This window comes from Conger conger, chromosome 9 (assembly GCF_963514075.1).
Source record: "Conger conger chromosome 9, fConCon1.1, whole genome shotgun sequence".
Classification (NCBI taxonomy): domain Eukaryota; kingdom Metazoa; phylum Chordata; class Actinopteri; order Anguilliformes; family Congridae; genus Conger; species Conger conger.
Window position 1 is genome coordinate 9,696,171 of NC_083768.1, and position 20,766 is coordinate 9,716,936.

General features: G+C 43.1%; 1 protein-coding gene across 2 annotated transcripts in view; it reads right to left on the minus strand.

Annotated features, from left to right (window-relative positions):
- Positions 1-20,766, minus strand: part of LOC133136573 (contactin-associated protein-like 2) — a 268,486-nt gene that overhangs the window by 56,248 nt on the left and 191,472 nt on the right. For both annotated transcript variants that reach the window (XM_061254190.1, XM_061254191.1), the window contains 2 exons: positions 7,921-8,077; positions 5,592-5,719 (listed from right to left, as the gene is read on the minus strand). In XM_061254190.1, coding sequence (XP_061110174.1) covers positions 5,592-5,719; positions 7,921-8,077 — 285 coding nt within the window. The remainder of the gene's footprint in view (positions 1-5,591; positions 5,720-7,920; positions 8,078-20,766) is intronic.

A 20,766-nucleotide genomic window follows, 5' to 3' on the forward strand; every position in this document is an offset into this window, starting at 1 on the left:
TCTACTCATCATCCATCTATCATCCATCCATCCCTCCACCTATCCATTATCCATCCATCGTCAATCCATCCATCCCTCATCCATCCATCCATCCATCCACCCATCATCCATCCATTCATCCATCCATTCACCCATTATCCATCCATCAATCCATTTTCTAAACTGCTTGAGGGGTGGGGACTGGAGCCTATCCCAGCATGCATAGGACGAGAGGCAGTAATACATCTTCACATTTTCGTCATTTGGCAGACGCTTTTAATCCAAAGCGACTTACAAGTGCATAGGTTCTTCAACAAGTTAAAAATACCAAAGCCATACATAGCAAAACGCGCATGAAGAGCAAAACAGGTTGGACAGGTCGCCAATTAATTGCAGGGCACACACACCACTCACTCACACACTCATACCTATGGGCAATTTAGAGTCGTCAATTAGCCAACTGTAAGATATTTTAGATAGATAGATAGATAGATAGATAGATAGAGACTTTATTCATCCCGAGGGAAACTTTAGTTAATTGTATTATATTGGTTCTCTTTCTGTGCAGTTTATTGCGGCTCTGTTATATAAAACATCACCGTAAGTACTGTTTGAATCCGCAAGCTCTTGTGTCGACGCAGTCGCTCAGATTTGTCTGCCGTGTGGTGACAGGCGTTCTCTGAATAGCCAGCTCGCCTCCTCTTCTGGCTCACCTCACAGAAAGGCCATTCAAAAACAAAATGGTGGCCAGTCAGCCTTCTCTCCAGAAGGCCACGGCCAATCACCTTTCATTCATTCCGGATATCGGCCAACCCTGAGGAGATGACTCGGCTGGTCCTACGGGTCTAATAGAAGGTTACGTTGACCACACAATAGAGTTCCTGTTCAGCAGGTTTCTGAAACATGTTCAACAAACCAATCATCAAAAGAAGCCTGGATTTCACAGAAAGGCATAATGTGAGATGTCATTTGAGGGTAAAACGAGATTTCTTCGCCTTGAAGTCTATGGACCTTGCCGGTTGAATACCTTCTGTGTATGACTTGAGTGAGATTATGAGTCATGCAAATTTATGAGACAAAAGAGTCAACCAAGCATTTGTGAATTGTCAATTTCTCAATTAATGTTGGATTATAGGCCTTTTTATAACACCCACAACCATAAAATGTATTAAATATCAGTAAAATAACGTAATAATAATTCAGTATTAACCTTATACTATATGTTAATTCTAAATGGCACTGGAACACAGGTACGAAGATTCAGTTGCTAGACCTGGAATACCCAATGGCTTTGCAGAAATATGTAAAGCAATACCTAGATTATCTGTGTTCAGATATGAAATTAGACTTTCCAGGCCTACTGTATTGCATTGTGGACGCTGATCAACACAAATGCACTGGTAAGAAAAAAAAAAAAAAACCCTTACTGCCGATTAAAGCGACCGCAGAGGTTTGTTTCCTCTCGGTCAAACAAACTTTAATTGGCTCACTGCCATTCGTCCTTGAATCAGATTAACTTGAGTTTACTTTTGTTAACACGCTCTGACTAGCTGATGGAACACGCTTCCTGCGATTGTGGATGTAAAGGAGTCTAAGCCGCATGGGGCAGTTGGCGGGGCAACAGGTTTCTGGAGTTCCACACCACAGCCACGGCGAGGCTGTCTCCAGGAGGGGGTGGAGACAGCGCTCTCTCTCGTGAGGTGGGGTGGAACAAAAGAGCCGGAGTATTTTCGGACCGTGCGAGACCGTGACGGAGGCAAACTCGACGCTCCGTCTCTCGCTGACACAGCGGATGGACTATTCCAGGGGTCGGCAACCCTGGTCCTGGAGAGCCGCATGGCGTGCTGGTTTTTATTGTTCGCCTTAGTACCAGCAACCGATTCAGACCCAAGAAACCAGGTGAGGCGAGTTAACTGTGTAATCGATTGCATTAATTGATCAATTAAGTGCTGAGTAACGACGAAAGCCAGCACACCCCGCGGCTCTCCAGGACCAGGGTTGCCGACCCCTGGACTATTCGATGCCGAAACCTGACGAGAAACCGCGGAGGACTAAAGCACGCCCGATTCTTTAACAACCGGGCCAAATAAAACGCACGCGCATTCGTATTGCGCTGGACAGCCCAACGATAATAGAATAGCGAGGGAGAAATGATTTTGCGACCGTGCCAAAACAACAGCTCTCTCACTGCGGTGCATTACGGGTCAATGACATGGACTGAGGAGACGTGGCCCTTTCGGTCACTCATGTCCCTCGCCGCCATCATACTCACTGGAACACGCTCTTCGCCGTCAGCCGACCGCGCGGATTAAATTTAGAGCCAGAATGGAGGCGCATTACCCCGGAAACGTAATGAGTTCCCGCAGAAGCAGCCCGCCTAATTTTGATTGCGTAAACACACGCGAGGCCAGGTGTGAGCGAAAGGGTGCATCCACACAGGGGCATAATCATTAACATCCCGGGATAACAGGTGATCGTAATCAGACAGAACTGATAAAAAGCAACGAGCGGGCCTAGGAGGCAATTAAGGGGGATAACGAGGCGTGAAAACGCATTATTTCCGCAGCAGCGAGGGCAGACACACACCTCCAGCAGGGTGCAGCGATATTACACACTTTTTTTCAATGTCAGTGTATTGATGGAAAATATCTAAATAATTGAATATATTCTATCTTTTATGAGGACCCACGGTATCGGATCATTTGTATGCTAGAAATAAAACAGTACATGGTTGGGTAACTAATTCACTGGAAATAAAACACTAGTGTGGTTAGGTAACTAATTCACAGGGAATATAACGCCATGTGGTTGGGTAACTAATTCACTGGAAATAAAAAACGAATGTGGTTGGGTAACTAATTCACTGGAAATAAAACGCTATGTGGTTTGGTAACTAATTCACTGGAAATAAAACACTAATGTGGTTATGTCAGTGGTGCACAACAAGGGCTGATCCATTTCAGGATTATTGTGCCAACTTCTGCTTCTAATAATTGAATCAGCTCAATGATATCCTGATCTGACGTTCGTATAAGCACCAGCCATAGCTGCAGGCTACAGTGTATCCTAAAGATTTTACTGTGCTGAAGTACAGGAGTGAACCAGTGTAGTATATAGAGCTGTCAGAAAACTAAAATGGAGTTACCTGGTTGGAAACAAAAACCAGCTTGCAGACCGGCCCTCCAGAACTTTTTCTATTTATGATTCCCCCCTCACCACCTTTTCAGTTACCAGTAATGTTAAAAAACAGTATTGTGACAAACAGAAGCACATGTACTTCTGATTTGGTCTTGAGCACAACGAAACACAACGAAAAGTCCTAAATTGTACCTTTAAATAAGCAAGTGACCTTCCACACCAGCGTTTGGGAATTTCTGACCCTGTATCTCTAAATCAACCATCACTGTGTTTGTGGTTCCAGAGGTTGTGACTATCAACATGGATGAGAAAAAAAACAAAAACTGCACGAGTTGTAGTAGTTTTATACAAAACCAAAAAAACAATCTAAACTTCCACCTCTTTAATCTACCGCATATAACATAGCATTTGTAACAGGCACAAGCAGTGGGGTTCAAAGTCATTCTGAATGGCCTATTTTCCCCACAGTGTGACACCTTGCTAATACTCCGCAACTCAGACATTGATTGAAACAGGCAACCCAAACAGACTCGTGTAGCATGAAAAGTCGGGCAGATTTACGACAGCCTGACTAACCAGATACAACCAGCGGTGTCAAATGCAAAGGTAAAAACTCCTTTTCATTGAGAATAACCCTTCACTTCTGGCAGCATACGGAGATATGGCAATGAAAACATGCTTCATTGAGGCTAGCGCCCCAGATTGATCTGTTTTAAGTTTAATTGTGCTGCACATTCCCTTAAAGGAATACACCAACATTTTGGGAAATATACCTTTTTTCCGACTTACCCAGACTTATACAAGATGTTTGATTTCATTATAATTTCTGTGCATTCACTGGCTCGGCTTCCATGTTAGCATAACATGTTAGCTTAGCATAGAGGCTTTACACATTTTCAAATACACATGATACCTCATGTAAAAAAGACTGCTTTAAGGTGTATTTCTTCACTTTGAAGGAGGTAGGCTACTGACTCAAACTTCTCATCTAAGTCTGGGTAAGTTGAAAAAAAAAAAGGTATATTTCCCAAAATGTTGGTGTATTCCTTTAAAGAGGCCAAGTTTGATGTAATTCCCCCTGACAGTGGAGCCTCATCTGGAAGGGGTTTGGGAAGGAGAGTTACTGTATGCAGATCCTGGTGCGAGAGTGTAACACTGTGCCTGTACTTGTGTCTGTACATATCCACCTATGTGAGCGTAATATTTAACCCTTGTGTTGTCAAAAATGACCCGCCACTGTGTTTAACAGCAGAGAAAACCCTCTAAATGACCTTTTTTCAACTTCAAAGTTTGTGATGAGTGACAGGTTGTTTCTTCGTGCAAAATAGATTTGAAAAATAGAAATTCAATTGATTATTCTAGGGGTTTAGCGAAGGGTCATTTTTTACCCTTCGGACAAGGGGAGACTACACAAGGGTTAAAATGTATTGACATACTACAAGTGTCTTGGATGCCTTAAAATGTAATGTTGCTGTGAAATATGGCTTATGATTTATTTCATACCCTCGAAATGCACCTTGCAGTCTCGGTTTCAGTACAGTAGAAAATATTGTTCTTGAGATGAAGAGACACACGTCCCATACAGGGCACAGGTAGTAATTACGGCGTCTTATCAGGATACACGTAAACGGACTTTGTGAAAATAAAGAAGGCACGTTCTTTTAGTGGCCCTCGGTCGTTGTGGTATTGGGTATTGGTATTATTTATTTTAGTATTGTCTATTCCTCTGATTGTCATATCCAAAAGAAAAAAAAACACTGAATAAAACATTCAAGGATTTGGACCAAGAACCTAATTTGATAGACGCTCAGCATAACTGAAGCACGAATAAAAATAAAAATAAACATACATTCAGAACGTTTTTCCCACCGGTTCAGGTTTCATTATTTTATTTATTTATTTATTTTCATAAAATATTATCACACTCCGCTGGAAGGACAGCCTGACAAATGAGCGGAGAAAACTCCCCGCAAACATCTCATTAAGGCGGCTGACGTGTCACATATGCGCGCCGTTATCACCGGAAGGTTAACGAACGCCGTCGCCGGCGGCAACAGACTGAGCGGGCGAGCCAGGTCCACAGCTCGCGCGATAATCACAGCCATTTATACCTGGCACATCGGCGTCCGACTTGGCTGGAGCGGAAACCAGACACGGGGCGGCTCTGCGACCGGAGTTATAAAACAACTTGTTTTGTCGGTTTTTTTTCGTCAGTTGTGTTTTCACCATTTTTATCTTTTTTTTTAAACGCTCATCTGTCGCTCATCTGTTGCGGGCGGGACAGGAATGGTTTCTAGACGAACAGGGCGAAATAATCCCCTACTTGGCTTTTCATTATTGCCACAGAGCTAACTCCAATATAAGCGCATTACACATCTCGACACTTAAAATGCTAAGCAGTACAAAAGCTAAAAAACAAAAAGCTCTTCGGGGCTCGAGAAAGGCAGCAGTTAGAGGAAAGAGAGTCGGCTTACTGTCTCCCTGGCAACGCAACGGTCCGATGGTCAGCTTCGCCTCTGAGCCGGGCCGGTTCGTGTCGCCCACAGCCACCTGGCTCACAGGTAAATGATCCTTGTACATCAGGAGTCCAGAGTCCTCTCTCCTAAAGGAGAAGGAGAAGAAGGTTCCATCATGCAGTGGAATCATGTGAGGGTATCACCATACACTGTCACAAGTACCAAAAAAAAAAAAGCATGAATCTATTATCCTTTTGAAGAGCAAGTTTTTTTGGAATGTGTGTTTTTTGTTGTTGTTGTTGTTGTTGTTGTTGTTGTTGTTGTTGTTTTTATTCAAAGTAAGTGTTCTAGAACGCCATTGATTTCAGTCACCAGTACTGATTGTTACATCAGCATTAGAATGTTCACTTAAGAACAATGGGATCACATATTTGTGACCTCATCATACCTTAAAGGGTCAAAAAGTATGCAGTAGGCAAAGTGCATGCATGTCTGAAATCATTCCTCAGGAAAAAATGTTAGACACACACGTCTGTAAATAACCCATGAACGAGCATAACAAGAGTGGCAGCAGTTGCATGAATGTTTCAGAGTATTATTACTGCAGATTTACTCCACTGTGACAGTCCACTCTCAGAAATAACGGTACGAAAAATGCCTAAACACAAATGCTCATCACTAGGGCGGTACCCTATAGTTATATAATACCTCTACCAGCAATATATCATGAATTTGTACCCAAAGAGAACATTACTGTGCTTTCAGGGTACATTTGGGAAATTTGATCCTTGAAGAACAATTGGAATAATTTTCTATGATCTTAAAACATTTTGATGTATTACCGACTGCAGGTCAGAATGCCTATCGTTCTCTTTATGCCGATGTTGTTAAGCAGAAACATCTCACTGCAGAAAAGGGTCGCTTCACTGCACATTGCATTCCAGTGTTAATTATCGCTTTTTAGAATGCCGGAAAACTGCAATTGTATATCTCTCTCTCAAATTGCACTTGCCTCTCAAAAGAATAATTGGGATTTTGATCGTTTCTTTATCACTTCTGGTAGAAAAAGAAAAGCAAAAACAAATGCAGCTATTTCAGTGCACTGGAGATCCTTTTCCACGGTATGAATCCCTTCAATGTATCGCTCTGCCACATTAGTGACAAATTGCTTAGAGGGCACTTAGCAATATGCTGTCTGCTAGCGCTGGCTGTGATTAGATTTCTATGGTACTTGTGTTGCGTGCCTCAGCAGAAGAGCTTATTTCACCACGGACAAGACGAGCGCTTATCCCAGCCGCCTATAGCCTGGACCCTGGATCGTTTCTCGATTACGATAAAAATCACATCTTCATAATCCACATGTCGAGAAACCACATGTGTACACCCACCATGTGAAGAGCACACATGTGAACCACATGTGTTTCACATGATTCAAGGTCGTACGTTTGTCTTTTTTTGCATGTGGAAATTTCCATTCAAATGAACATGAGAAATGTTAAACTCAGATGTGAAATTACGATTGCACGTGTACATTTTAACTGTTATGTTTTTGTACGGGGCTCCACAGCTGTTCTCCCCGAAGGACAGTCGTCCACAGCCCATGCAGGTTTGCTTTCAGTTCATGCATTTGTAAGACGGCCTGTGGCATAGTGGTTAAGGTAAATGACTGGGACACTTAAGGTCGGTGGTTCTAATCCCGGCGCAGCCACAATAAGATCCGTACAGCCGATGGGCCCTTGAGCAAGGCCCGTAACCCTGCATTGCTCCAGGGGAGGATTGTCTCCTGCTTAGTCTAATCAACTGTACGTCGCTCTAGGTAAGAGCGTCTAATGTAAAGACAGCCAGTAATTGTATGTTCCTCCTGGGTGGGCCTGGACATCTGCTCATTCACACTCTCAGTGTAAACCAGTGAATATGATATACAGTTGGTCTTATTTAAATGTAATGCATTTAGAAAAAAAGAAAAAAAAAAGAGTTCAGATTAAATGACTGAATATAGAGGTTTCATGAACATGGAATAGCATTTACAAAGAGCATCCATGTTTGACAGCAGCGCTTTCTGGTAAGTGCCATAGTTTAAAGATCATTTCATGAGAAACACTTAACCATGCATGTGAGAGTCCCACTGTACGGATATCTCTTGACTATGACATTAAGCAATTTTCTTTTTATGCTAAAAGGAATACCTCTCCTCAGATGCATATGTTCCTTTCCACTACGCGTGTGTAGGTAGCAGACAGATGACCGGGGGATTATTCCCTTCAATCTCCTTTCCGGGAGGTGAAACGCGTGCTCGGTAGGGTTAGGGTCTTTTGATTGACCCTGGGAAAGGGCGCAGGTCGCTCACCACTGCTTCTGGTCAGCGTCACAGTTGCAGTGGTGCTTGGGGTCGGTGCAGTTCCGCTCGATCCCGCAGGCGCACTTCTGGATCCCGGGCGCTGACCCGCCCCAGTAGAAGTGCTTCTCGTTGCCACGCCCGACCCACCACGTGTACGGGGTGCCGTCTGAAACACAAACACACGCACAACCCGGTGAAGGTACCAGCACTCACACTCGCAAGAGGGTAAACAACACTATACACCCACAATCCACACAACCCGGTGAAGGTACCAGCACTCACACTCACAAGAGGGTAAACAACACTATACACCCACAATCCACACAACCGGGTGAAGGTACCAGCACTCACACTCACAAGAGGGTAAACAACACTATACACCCACAATCCACACAACCAGGTGAAGGTACCAGCACTCACACTCGCAAGAGGGTAAACAACACTATACACCCACAATCCACACAATCTGGTGAAGGCACCAGCACTCACACTCACAAGAGGGTAAACAACACTATACACCCACAATCCACACAACCCGGTGAAGGCACCAGCACTCACACTCACAAGAGGGTAAACAACACTATACACCCACAATCCACACAATCTGGTGAAGGTACCGTCACTCACACTCACAAATAGGAAAACAACACTATACACCCACAATCCACACAACCAGGTGAAGGTACCAGCACTCATACTCACAAGAGGGTAAACAACACTATACACCCACAATCCACACAATCTGGTGAAGGTACCAGCACTCACACTCACAAGAGGGTAAACAACACTATACACCCACAATCAACACATCCCCCAAGTGTGCAGGAGTATTATTACTACTGTACTACTACTAATACTACTGCTATTACTATGACCATTACCCCTATTACCACTAATACTATTACTTCTTCTGATACTACTATAAAATGCTCCAAACAATATATAAAATGCTCCAAAAAAACCCCCAACATATCAGAGTGAATGAAGACAGTTTAATCTCAGCTCGAACTGCCACTGCCCACTGTGTTCTTCTCACACAACCGAAACCAGGATTAGCACAGACACGTACCCCACAGAGAACGCGCATACTTATCAGGCTCGCTGGCTGTCTTTAAACCAGCACATCCTTTTACAGAAACTCCATTTTCTATTCCCTATGTGAAGAATAGAAACTGACTGAACTGAGACGGTGATTAGCAAAGAGAGCACCTACTGCACTTCAGTCGGAATAGGGGAACAGATAGGCATGGGGTGTGAAAGTTGTACAGCACACAATGATAGACCATCCAGACTCAGAGCTGCTGTGGGCTGTAAAATCCTGTGGTGGAAAATCCAATCCTCCCCAGTATCTTCCAATAGCCTGGATTTGCTAATTAGCCCGATACTTCGGCCAGGAGGTAGAACTAATTAGTGAAATCAGCTGGAGTTCACGGATGGAAGAAACACACGGCAGGACTTTTACTTTCTGACCCCTCTGCTTTCCACTGCTGTTTTCGTGTAGCTATTATGGTAGTCGGCAGTTGATTTTAAAAACACAGTCAGCGTTGTTACAGAGATGGACCTGTGGATTTCGGGTTGCCGCAAAGCACAGTGAATTAACTCTCTCTAGACTAAGGAAGTGGATAAAGAGAGAAAGAGTTTAGGGAGACCAAAGTTTAGAAAATGTGACTCTGGTAAATTGTGAACAGTGAAATGCGATGCATAAAGATCACATAACAGTCCCACAGAATAGGACTTGATAAACTTTCCTTTGTATTTTTGGTAGTTAATTTAATAAGATCTCATTGGTATCATCATATCACACACACACACACACCCACACACACACACACGTAAACACACTTATATGTGGCAAAGTGACTGAGAGGGTAAAAACAAGAGCAAACAGAGGCAGTGTCTGCCTGAATTTGACACTTGGAATGTGACGGTTAAATCTGCCCCCTTAAGATAACACACTGGTTCCAGTGCAGCCGTTCAAATATCAACACTGGCTCCATATTCCCATCACATTCAAGCAAAACTCATGACTAACACCTTTTTGACTTCACTAAGATGGCACCTTTTTGACCTCACTAAGCTGGTACCATGCTTGACCTCAGAAACTGCAGGTAATGTAACCATAACTACTTTGAGCATACCTAGCCCGTCTAACTGTTCCTGTCAACTAGGGACACAACCTCACGAGGCCTGGATAAGTTCAATCTTCAGAATTGAATGCTGCATCTGACTGTTCTATTTTGATGTGAATAAGCATTATCCGGAATAAGATAGGCTACTATGCCATTGGAGGTTCCTTCAGCACTTGACAAGGGAGATGCTAAGCAGGAATATCAGTTCCAGACTGCATGTTTGCCTTTGTCTTTAATCTTCCCATCGTCCTACGCTTAGTTGAAGCAATTTTTTTCTTTTTCATGCACGGATCCACAAAACCCCAAGACGGAAAGGAGGTTTACTTTTAATTTCCTGAAGAAAACGCACACACACACACAGCAGTTTAATCTGGTAGGAAATACGTGTCATTCCGGAAAAACACTAATCAAACTAAAAAAGCTTTCGACAAACAGATGCATTTTTGCCGAGTTCACATTTCAATACATTACATTACATTATTGGCATTTTGGCAGACACTCTTATCCAGAGCGACGTACAGTTGATTAGACTAAGCAGGAGACAATCCTCCCCTGGAGCAATGCTGGGTTAAGGGCCTTGCTCAAGGGCCCAACGGCTGCGCGGATCTTATTGTGGCTACACCGGGATTAGAACCACCGACCTTGCGTGTCCCAGTCAATTACCTTAACCACTACGCTACAGGCCGCATAGCAGAGACAACGAGAACATGGTGTGACGTGTGGGGTCAAAGGTCACAATTACTGCTGGACACACTTAACGGCCAACGAACTGCGCATTCTAGAACAGCAAACCAGACCGTTGGGCTGGATAGTTAATTAATTCCAGAATGCTTCATATTGAACATCACATAACACTTGCCCATGCAATCCCTCCCCGTGCGCAGGGGTCACCATTCGTGAACACCTACCCCGAATGCACAAAAAAAAACATTTCACGCCACAAAGTCTGCCCTCACATTTCCACAGAAGTCTTACACTTGTAATGAGTTACACACATTGCACTGTGACGAGTAATGACTTTTTACAAGTTTCTATTATTATTATTTAGCTATTTTTTTTTTTTTTTACAGAACCTGAATTTTTCTCTCTGCAACAACAAAGCAAGAGGCGTAAAATATCCTATATTTCATTTTATAGCTGTTTCTTCACACCTTTGGAATAAGCAAGAATATACTATTATATCAGCAGGATATATTTTCATCCATCATGGCTTCTGAATTTTCATTTTATTCCGTTGTTTCTCATTGCTTTACTGTATGCTAATAGAGAGAGGATCTTTGGCATCAGGGATAAATCTACAGTTATGAAGACCTGGCTTCTTATGTCTAATGGCAGTTTAAGTCTAGGCTTGAATACATGAATCTCCTAAAACGTCAAATTACCAAGATTCAATTAATCAGACGTTGCCCTCAGCCAGGGGTACTGTGTATATGAAATGTATCCAAGCAAGACTCAGGTTATATCAGAGTCATTGAAAAAAAAAAAGCTTAAAGCTCTTTAAGGCTGAAACATCCAGTGGAAGAGGTGTGGCCTGAAAGTATGGTGCTCGGTCTAGAAGTTTTTTAATCTTTCAAGAGTAGCCTTCAAAATTCTAAATTAGTGTTCTAGAGCTCCATTGCTTCCAATTACCAGTCGTGATTGTGACATCAGCATCAGAATGTTCAGTTAAGAACATTCTAACCACAATCAGAATGTTCAGCTGAGAACATTCTAATCACATAGTATTTTTGATCTTACACTTTACACAAGGGTTTTGACGAGAAAGTGAACTTACTCTTTGCAAAAAATCTGTTTGCCTGTCCCAACTTTTTTAAATGAAGCAGGTTATGAAATTTCATGAACAAAGCAATCCAAATACAAGCTTTTGTGTCATGACACTGTGACAGATGAGGCTATATTTGTAATGAACACAAGCAGAGCTGGCACTGTCCTGGGGGTTTTTGTATGTAATCACAGTATACTAATGAAACAAAACTCATTAACACCTTAATTTCATTAGATTCATTAGATTACCAGGGCCGTTGAAAGTCTCCTTGAACTTGAAGCAGGGTATTTTCCCACAGTTTAAGTCTTTCTGTGCTATACAGAACACTGAACACTGACCAAACTGAGCTATTAGAATTTTAAAGAGTGGCCTGACCAATCAGTTGTAACCATTTCTGTCATTTGCTCAATGAAAACAACTTTTCATTGCTACAGAAAGGCAATCCTTATTTATTTATTGGGATGAGCCGTATTTGATTGAATCTACCCAAATGTGAACCAATATTCTAACTCACTGTAATTCAGCAACACCAGTATGATGCCATGCAGGTTTAAATAGCAGCAGTGTGCAAACACAGGGGATTTCTGAGAGACTTACATCTCACAAGCCGCAATCCTTCCAGCAATCTCCAATAGAGCAGTTCGTTATTAAAGGGCACTTACGCTCGACTTGTTCTTGTCTTTCTGAAGAACAAAGGCATGTTATCCTGAACACTGGTTCATCTTAATTCTCAGCGACAGCTTTGAAGTTTAATTGGGAGTTTGGAAACCGTGCCCGGTATACACCATCGCTACATGTTCCTGCACAAGATAGAACACTCGAATGAGGAACGTAACAGTACATTAGACCGAGGATCAGAAAATAGAGTCGTTGTTTTTCAATCTAATTTGGAGGGGATTCAAGGCCAGACCTTATCTTATAGAAATGTACTCAAGGATAGCCCCTTGAGATGAATCATCTAGTTTTCAAGGGGGTTTGGACAGATGCACCTATGGTAAAGTACATAGACTAAACACAAACGCATACTGTACTATTCACCCACGCATCCCACCAAACCAACCCACATTACTACATTGGAGCTAGTGGAAGTGTCTTCTTGAAGTAGGTGATAACCAGTTTAGCACGACATACATGGAACAGTCATTACGACATTAAGGGGTTGAAGGTGCAATTCTAAAGTATTCCGACAGACAGTATCCGCATAATTGAGTATAGGTAGTAATAACTCCGTAACTGGGGCTGTGTTGTGGAAATATCGTTTACAGTTCAGCATGATAAGGTCCGGAGTGTCAATCCGGTCTGCCTTTATTAGGTGTACACTTCCAGTGAGCTCCGAACACTGAATGAGTTCTCGTTGATTAACGACGAGCAGAAATGAAGAAGACAAAATGTCAAAAGCAGGATTAGCAGGCTAAAATGCATCGCTGGCTGGTGAGAGAAGGCCACTTCGGCGACTCTCTCCACGTCTCCCCAGCCGAAATGAATCTCGTTAATGCTCCTTAATTAATGTTTTCTCTCGGAGAAGCTGGCCCTCCCGGTTTTATTAAAATATTCCTCCCCTCGCGCACCGTTTAGCCCTCCCGGAAACCGAGAAGTCGGGAGAGCGACGCGGCGGTCTCGGGGAATTCTGACCGTGAATCAGCGGGAAAGGCTAAGCTATCCGCGGAAGGACACCGAAATTAATGAGGTCATCAATCAGCCCTCCTCTGCCAGGGTGGCTATTTTGTGGTTTATTGCCCCCAAAATTTCAACACCGGGAACAGCGTTGCCCTCAATTTCTCAGCCCCATCTCATCTTCTAAAAACACGGAGAGACTCTAGAAACTCTTCACTTTACTTTTCACACTTTTCTCTCTCTCTAAGACTGAGTGTGGATATGTTCTCCTTTGCTCATTGCTTTCTCAGTCTTAACAAATTTGAAATGTATACCTTAGCAGGAATATCATGTTCCCATGACAAAAAGGTGTAGTTTTAAAGGTGATTGTGGTTTGCGAGCTCTAATTAACAGTGAATAAACCTTTCTGCGATCTGATTTGCATAGTCCCTCTGTGCGTTTCTCTGCCAGAAAGGGTTAGGTTATTTGCTCTGTCTGCTAAATGACCATCCATCCATATCCAACAAATTACTCCCCAAAACAAGCCTCCCTTGCATAGTACTAATATTTCTGTGAAATATACAAATAATTGGTGAAAAAAAAAAAACCTCATACACTGTAAATTTGAATTGTATTGGTTGCCCTGGATACTATTAATTACAACAGCTGGACAAGAAATGATAACAATTATTGAAGGCTGGGGCCTCACAATGAATTCACAGCCTATGGAGATATCCCACAATGCCCTGCGGCCGGTCCCGAGTGGTGCGGAGAGGCAGCCGGGCCAGCGGTGGAAGCGGGCCAAGCGGTCCGTAACGGGCCGGAATTAGACACGTCCCTCACCATTACAGCCCCGGCCTATCCCCTCAGCCTGCCGACACGCGCTGGAAGAAACGCAGTTACCCAGCCAAGGCCAGAACAGGAAGTACATTATCACGCTCCCCCTCCCCCCAGCCGAAAAACCTGAACGGTAACGCGGCCAAGCTGAAGCCAGGTCCGCGAAGGAGTAACCAAGGGACTGATGCGTATTCGTTTCTGTACGCAGCGCTGTTGACGTCATGTCCCTCCTTTGCTTCTCAATGGCACCCCTGGGCATACAGAAATCTCTCATTCCCACTGTGTTGTAGTCCGTAGTGATCGGCCCAGCCGATGACGTCATACAAGTAATGAACTTCATTTCCCAGACTGCACCGTGTTACCTTTACGGTAAGTAATTGATGTAGATTATCACGTGCTGTCCTCACTACTGTTTCCCTCTTTCCAACGCCAGCGTTTCTACATTCTTTCCCTCAGCTGTACGTCTGTAAATGTGGGCAGCTGCAATGAACTATTGATGTTTATGAAAAACCGCCATAGTAGCACCACTCAATATATCAAAATCAATATATCAACCAGTTTGATCCAATTGTTTTGTTCGATGCTAAACCCTAAACAAGCATAATGCATTAAACAATGCCAAGACTGAATACAAAAAAAACTGAAGGTATGTAAACCAGAAATATTTCTAAAATAGACGACCAATACTGTACACATAACATAGAATAAGTAACACATTCAGTAACATGCTCTGAAAAAGAGCCGTTGGCACATATACGGTATAACATCGTCAGCATGCCTCATTTAAAAAGGCGTATTGCACGAAGGATCATTTTAATTTTGTGGCAATTAGTCTCATTCTTTGCTGGAATAATCCCTCCAGAACATCGTGGGGTTGAATATGAAATGCACTTCATTGTGCTTGCTGTGCCACAGATGAAATGAACCCTAATCGCGGCCGTGTGACTAGACTGTTCTAATGGAATGCCGATGTGACAATCACCGCCGGCAACTGAGAGCAATGGCGTTCTAGAACACTGGCTGAGAAAAAAAACATTCCGAAACGCCTACTACTTCAAAGAATAACCAACACATGCACGGAGCTCCTGTGGCAAAATCAAGCAAACACAGAACCAAACCCATATATTGAGCAAGCGCAGTTCACACAAACAACAATTGGCTTTTTAAGTTGCGAAACGTGACATTTTCATCCACCACATCAAAGGCTATTTCATACGAGCTGTGCCAAGTTTCATCATCTCAGTTGCATTGCATTATATCTGTGTCTCACTTCAGTTGTCTCAGCTCAAAAATGGGCCCGGGTGTCAAGTTATTTCTGATTCAAAGAATAACTTAAAAGGCCAAAATACTGTAGCTCCTCTAAAATTTCTTGGAAACATACTGGGGATCCATTTTAATTTTGGGTGCACATGCTGCAGGAATAATACTGTCTAAAGAAGGGATCACTCACTGAGCTCCAAGTGTGATTCAGTTGAGGTGAATCACTCACTGAGCTCCAAGTGTGATTCAGTTGAGGTGAATCACTCACTGAGCTCCAAGTGTGATTCAGTTGAGGTGAATCACCCAGTGAGCTCCAGGTGAGATTCAGGTGAGGTGAATCACTCAGTGAGCTCCAGGTGAGATTCAGGTGAGGTGAATCACCCAGTGAGCTCCAGGTGAGATTCAGGTGAGGTGAATCACTCAGTGAGCTCCAGGTGAGATTCAGGTGAGGTGAATCACTCAGTGAGCTCCAGGTGAGATTCAGGTGAGGTGAATCACTCAATGAGCCCCAGGTGAGTTTTGGTTGAGGTGAATTACTCACTGAGCAATATGTAAGATTTGGTTGAATGACCAGCAAACTTACCTCATCAAAATCTCTTGGAATAACATGCCATCTCTGTTCATAGCCCATTCCAAACAAATGCTTTTCATTAGACTAATGTGGTTGCTGGATTTGTCAAAATATCTGTCAGCAGCAGAATGCAAAATTACAGATGGCAGTTTCAATGCCATCGTTACCATCAATAAATTCCAGTATTGAATAAATAAACTGGCACTGATGAATAATTCCTGCAATTTCTGCAGGACCGTTGCTCGTGGGCTGAAAGGTGGTGATGATTCTAGGGCCCCGCAGTTTGGGGGGGGGGGGGGGGGGGGGGGTCTTACAGCTGGGGGGGTGGCCCACAAAAAGAGGCCTCAATGTTATTTCAGGCGGCCCAGAATTCCCAGCTACACCCCTGCATGTCAATGCCTCTTTTTCGCGTAGTCGCCATCGAAAAAACCAGGCGTTCAAAGGCTCACTAATCGGCTGCTGAGTGGAGTCTCCAGCAGCCGCTCAAACACGGATATTGAATTCCGGCTTCGGCGGGGTCTCCGAGTGCACACAGCACCGGGGAAACGTCTTTGATCTGCAGCTGGCTGGCCTAATTGGGATTAATTGTGTGCTTATGAACTAAACTCTTATCTTTAATCAGCAGAAAAATAAAAGCAATCGCACTTAATTCGGAAAAAGGCCCACGCGGAGATGAGGATACGCACAGACATTTGAAATGTGAAAATGGGAAATTAAGGAGACTGGAGAGGATTCGGGAGTCTTGCAGGGAGGAGCATGAGAGGCGGACGGCTGTCGTTCGCGCTGCCTCTGGGTGGAAACGCTCGTGACACACACGGCCGTCAAAAGGCTGACAGCGGAAGTTCAGTTCGGGGCCACCAGCTCTCCTTGGTGTTCCCTTCACAAAGTTCTCCCGGTTTTTTCCCAAAATTATCCCTGCGCCCCCCCCCACCCCTTCACAAAGTTCTCCCGAGTTCCCCCCTCCCCCTGATCGGAGCACAGAATTACTTATGGCAATAACTCCCACTTCAATGGCAGAATAGATGATTTCATTATATTGAGATTAATTATTGAATTATTAATAATAGCCTTTAAAATTATTGATGAGAAAAAGATAAAGCTCGATCTACTCTTTAATTAAACGTCCGTTAAATAACTACGTTTATTTACCCAAGGAATCAATAATTCATATAACTGGCTAAAAATACACAAATAATTAAATATTCACTTTTCACTGTGAAAAGTAAATCTACTCTGTCTTTTCACACAATATGAGCAAATAAAGACAATCACATGAGTTATTTATTTTTTCATATTAATTTAAAACATACACTTTGAAAGCTAAAAAGCGGCTCAGAAAAGCCTTTTGTCCATTTCAGATGGGTTCTTCTGAGATATTGTTTAAAAAAGATGGCTAATTGCTAATAAGAGCTGTCCCACAGTTCATTGAGGCTGGTAATTAACAATTTTGGGGACAGAGCCTCTTTTCTCTTGGTTAACTTTGGTCAACAGCAGTGGTTGTCATGGAGGGCCACGTGAATGCTAACCTTTATTCTAGCCTCAGATGTCGATGACATAATTAGCTGAGCTATTTGCTGAATTAGGGCCTGCAGGTTTGCACATAACATATATAATGTGAAATGTGTTATGTTGTCTAAATAATATTATGCCTATTGCTTATATTATGTGTTTTAATGTGGTTAAATGCATATGTGTAAATGAGTAATGGGAATCAATTAAAATGCATTAGTGAGCATTAATGTGGTTGGAATGAAAGCCTGCATACACCCGGCTCTCCGTGGCGATGAGTTGGAGACCACTGGTCTAGACTGAAGAACTTCTTGTTTCTTCTTCTTAATTATAACTGTTCGCTGCTGGTACTTTGAATGGCATTCAGGAAAAAAGAGTTGTTACTTGAAATTCCAGGGTGTAAGACAAGTTCAGCTCTTTATTTGTGGTTCCAGGCAGTGTGTACGTTCTCCTGAGCTTTCACCAATCTTACACAATCCTTACTGGGAATGATACAGTTTATACTCAGTATCTGAACAATGGAAACTATCTTTGGAAACTAATGGAAACTAATGGAAACTATCTGAAAGGAAGTGCTTCATCCTTTGTGACAAAGCACTCCTTTAGATATGATAATGTCTATTGACAGGTTTCCTGGTTAGGCCAAAGACAAACGGTTGTCGGCACCTAGACCTCAAATTAAGCCCAGGAAAGGAAATTTAAATAGAGTGGGGGAAACAGGGTGACTGTGGGGACACAGTCATTATATCTTGAACAAACCAAAATCTAACAATTGGGATATGTTTAACAGCAACAGCTGTGTACAAAAGGGCTTCGCGGGGGAAACTGCATTTTGCATGTGAGATTTCAGAGTAGCCCAGTGGTTTCCACACTTCTGTGTATGCTGTGTTTTCGTTCCAGCCACAATCCCAGAAGCTGTTCATATTTCTTAATTATATGATATTGCTATTTTAAGCCATGTCAGGTATTGCCATGCAAGCCATGAAGAATGAAATTCCCACGTTAATATTGTGTTTATTGCGCTAATTGCAAGTAATTACATAAAAAGGCAACTTATTTTTAACTGATGAAATTAAATACTGTGCTCAATCAATCGGCTCCTGCTTGGAGAAATTGTAGACACCTGGAATAAATAGAATACATTTTGAAAGAAATTAAACACGTGTGCAGCAATTTACAGTAATTAAGGGCCTATTGATTAACCTCAGTCTACCATTTGATCAAGTTTTTTTTTACTTTTCTGATGCATCCATCCATCCATTATCTTAACCCGCTTATCCTGAACAGGGTCGCAGGAGGGCTGGAGCCTATCCCAGCATACATTGGGCGAAAGGCAGGAATACACCCTGGACAGGTCGCCAGTCCATCGCAGGGCACACACACCATTCACTCACACACTCATACCCACGAGCAATTTAGACTCTCCAATCAGCCTAACCGGCATGTCTTTGGACTGTGGGAGGAAACCGGAGTACCCGGAGGAAACCCACGCAAACACGGGGAGAACATGCAAACTCCGCACAGAGAGGCCCTGGCCGACGGGGATTCGAACCCAGGACCTCCTTGCTGTGAGGCGGCAGTGCTACCCACTGCACCATCCGTGGCACCTTTTCTGATGCAATTGTTTGTAATATAACACAATAAGAACAATACAAACACGGGAGTTTTATTGGTCATGGCATGCATAGCTATGTCTGACACAATGTGGCTTAAGGGCAAGCAATCCCTCTGAACATTAACAGCTTGTTAAAAGTTCTGCGATTGTGTACATGAATGTGGTTGGAGCTCACAGCTGCATACACAGGAGAGGGCCCAGGACCGAGTGTGGGAACCACTGGAATAGCAACACACATCACTTCTGCTTTTCAGCCAACTTCTGGCCTTGATTACTTACTTAGCAATAACATTTTACCGTCCGACATTTTACCTACATTTCTGGATAACCCCTGACTCACTGAAGCCCTAACGAGTAAATCTCCAGGGTCTGGGCCTTAGTAATCATATTCTTAAAAAGTAACAATTGATGCTTCTCATTCACCCATTTATACACACGCTCACACACTGCCGGCGATTGGCTGCCATGCAAGGCGCCGACCAGCTCGTCAGGAGCATTTATGGGTTAGGTGTCTTGCTCAGGGACACTTCAACACAGCCCAGGCAGGGGATCGAACCAGCAACCCTCTGACTGCCAGATGACTGCTCTTACTGTCTGAGCCATGTCACCCCACAGACGGTTCCCGAACTTGGCCCTTTTCCTTTTTCATATGATTTAAAACTAGGTTTTAAAAATTAGGTTTGCTTTCAATCACGTACAGATTAATTGTAACAGACTTTTAAACCAGGGGTAACCTAATCTTTGCACCCCACTGTAGAAGGTTCAGTCAAAAACATTCTAATCACATATCTGCGATCTCAAACAGCAACAGCGGAATGGAAATGGAGCTCTGTCAATACAGAGATGCAAAGCTAAAGCATCAGAGATACCTTAAAATGTCAGTGCCACTGTCTGGCAAGGCAGCAACTCAAATTTATGCTTCCATGTGTCTCCTTATGAAAGGACACACTCATTGATATGAGCGAAAGAAGTCCCTGTCATCTTATGATCTGACACAAACATCTGCTGGTAGATTACAGTTCTCTGCATTGATATTCATGGCAGCGCTCAGAGTTTCTGAAATGTCAGTGTTCAACAAAGGTTTGCTTAATTTTCATTTAATTCTCGAAGTTTAATAATTTGGAACACATGCATCTACCTTCTTTGTGCATATCATAAAAATATTAACATATTTGTCCTTTGATATTAAAGCTGAGTACAATAGACCAGCTACTTTACTGGAGCAACAAGAATAGAAATGATTCTGAGGGATACATTCAGCCATAAATCTTCAAGAACGTATTAGATAAGCGAGGAGAAGCTATTCTTTTTGGTCACTCTGAACGTAGCGGCAAAGGTTGCTCGACACTCTCAGGAATAAAGGCACATACCTGAGAAGGTATAAATGCTTGTCGCTGGGGCAGTGGCCTATAGGCACATGGTTGGCATTTATATAGAGCCTTTATCCAAAGCGCTGTACAATTAATGCTTCTCACACACCAACGGCGATTGGCTGCCATGCAAGGCGCCGACCAGCTCGTCAGGAGCATTTGGGGGTTAGGTGTCTTGCTCAAGGACACTTCGACACAGCTCGGGG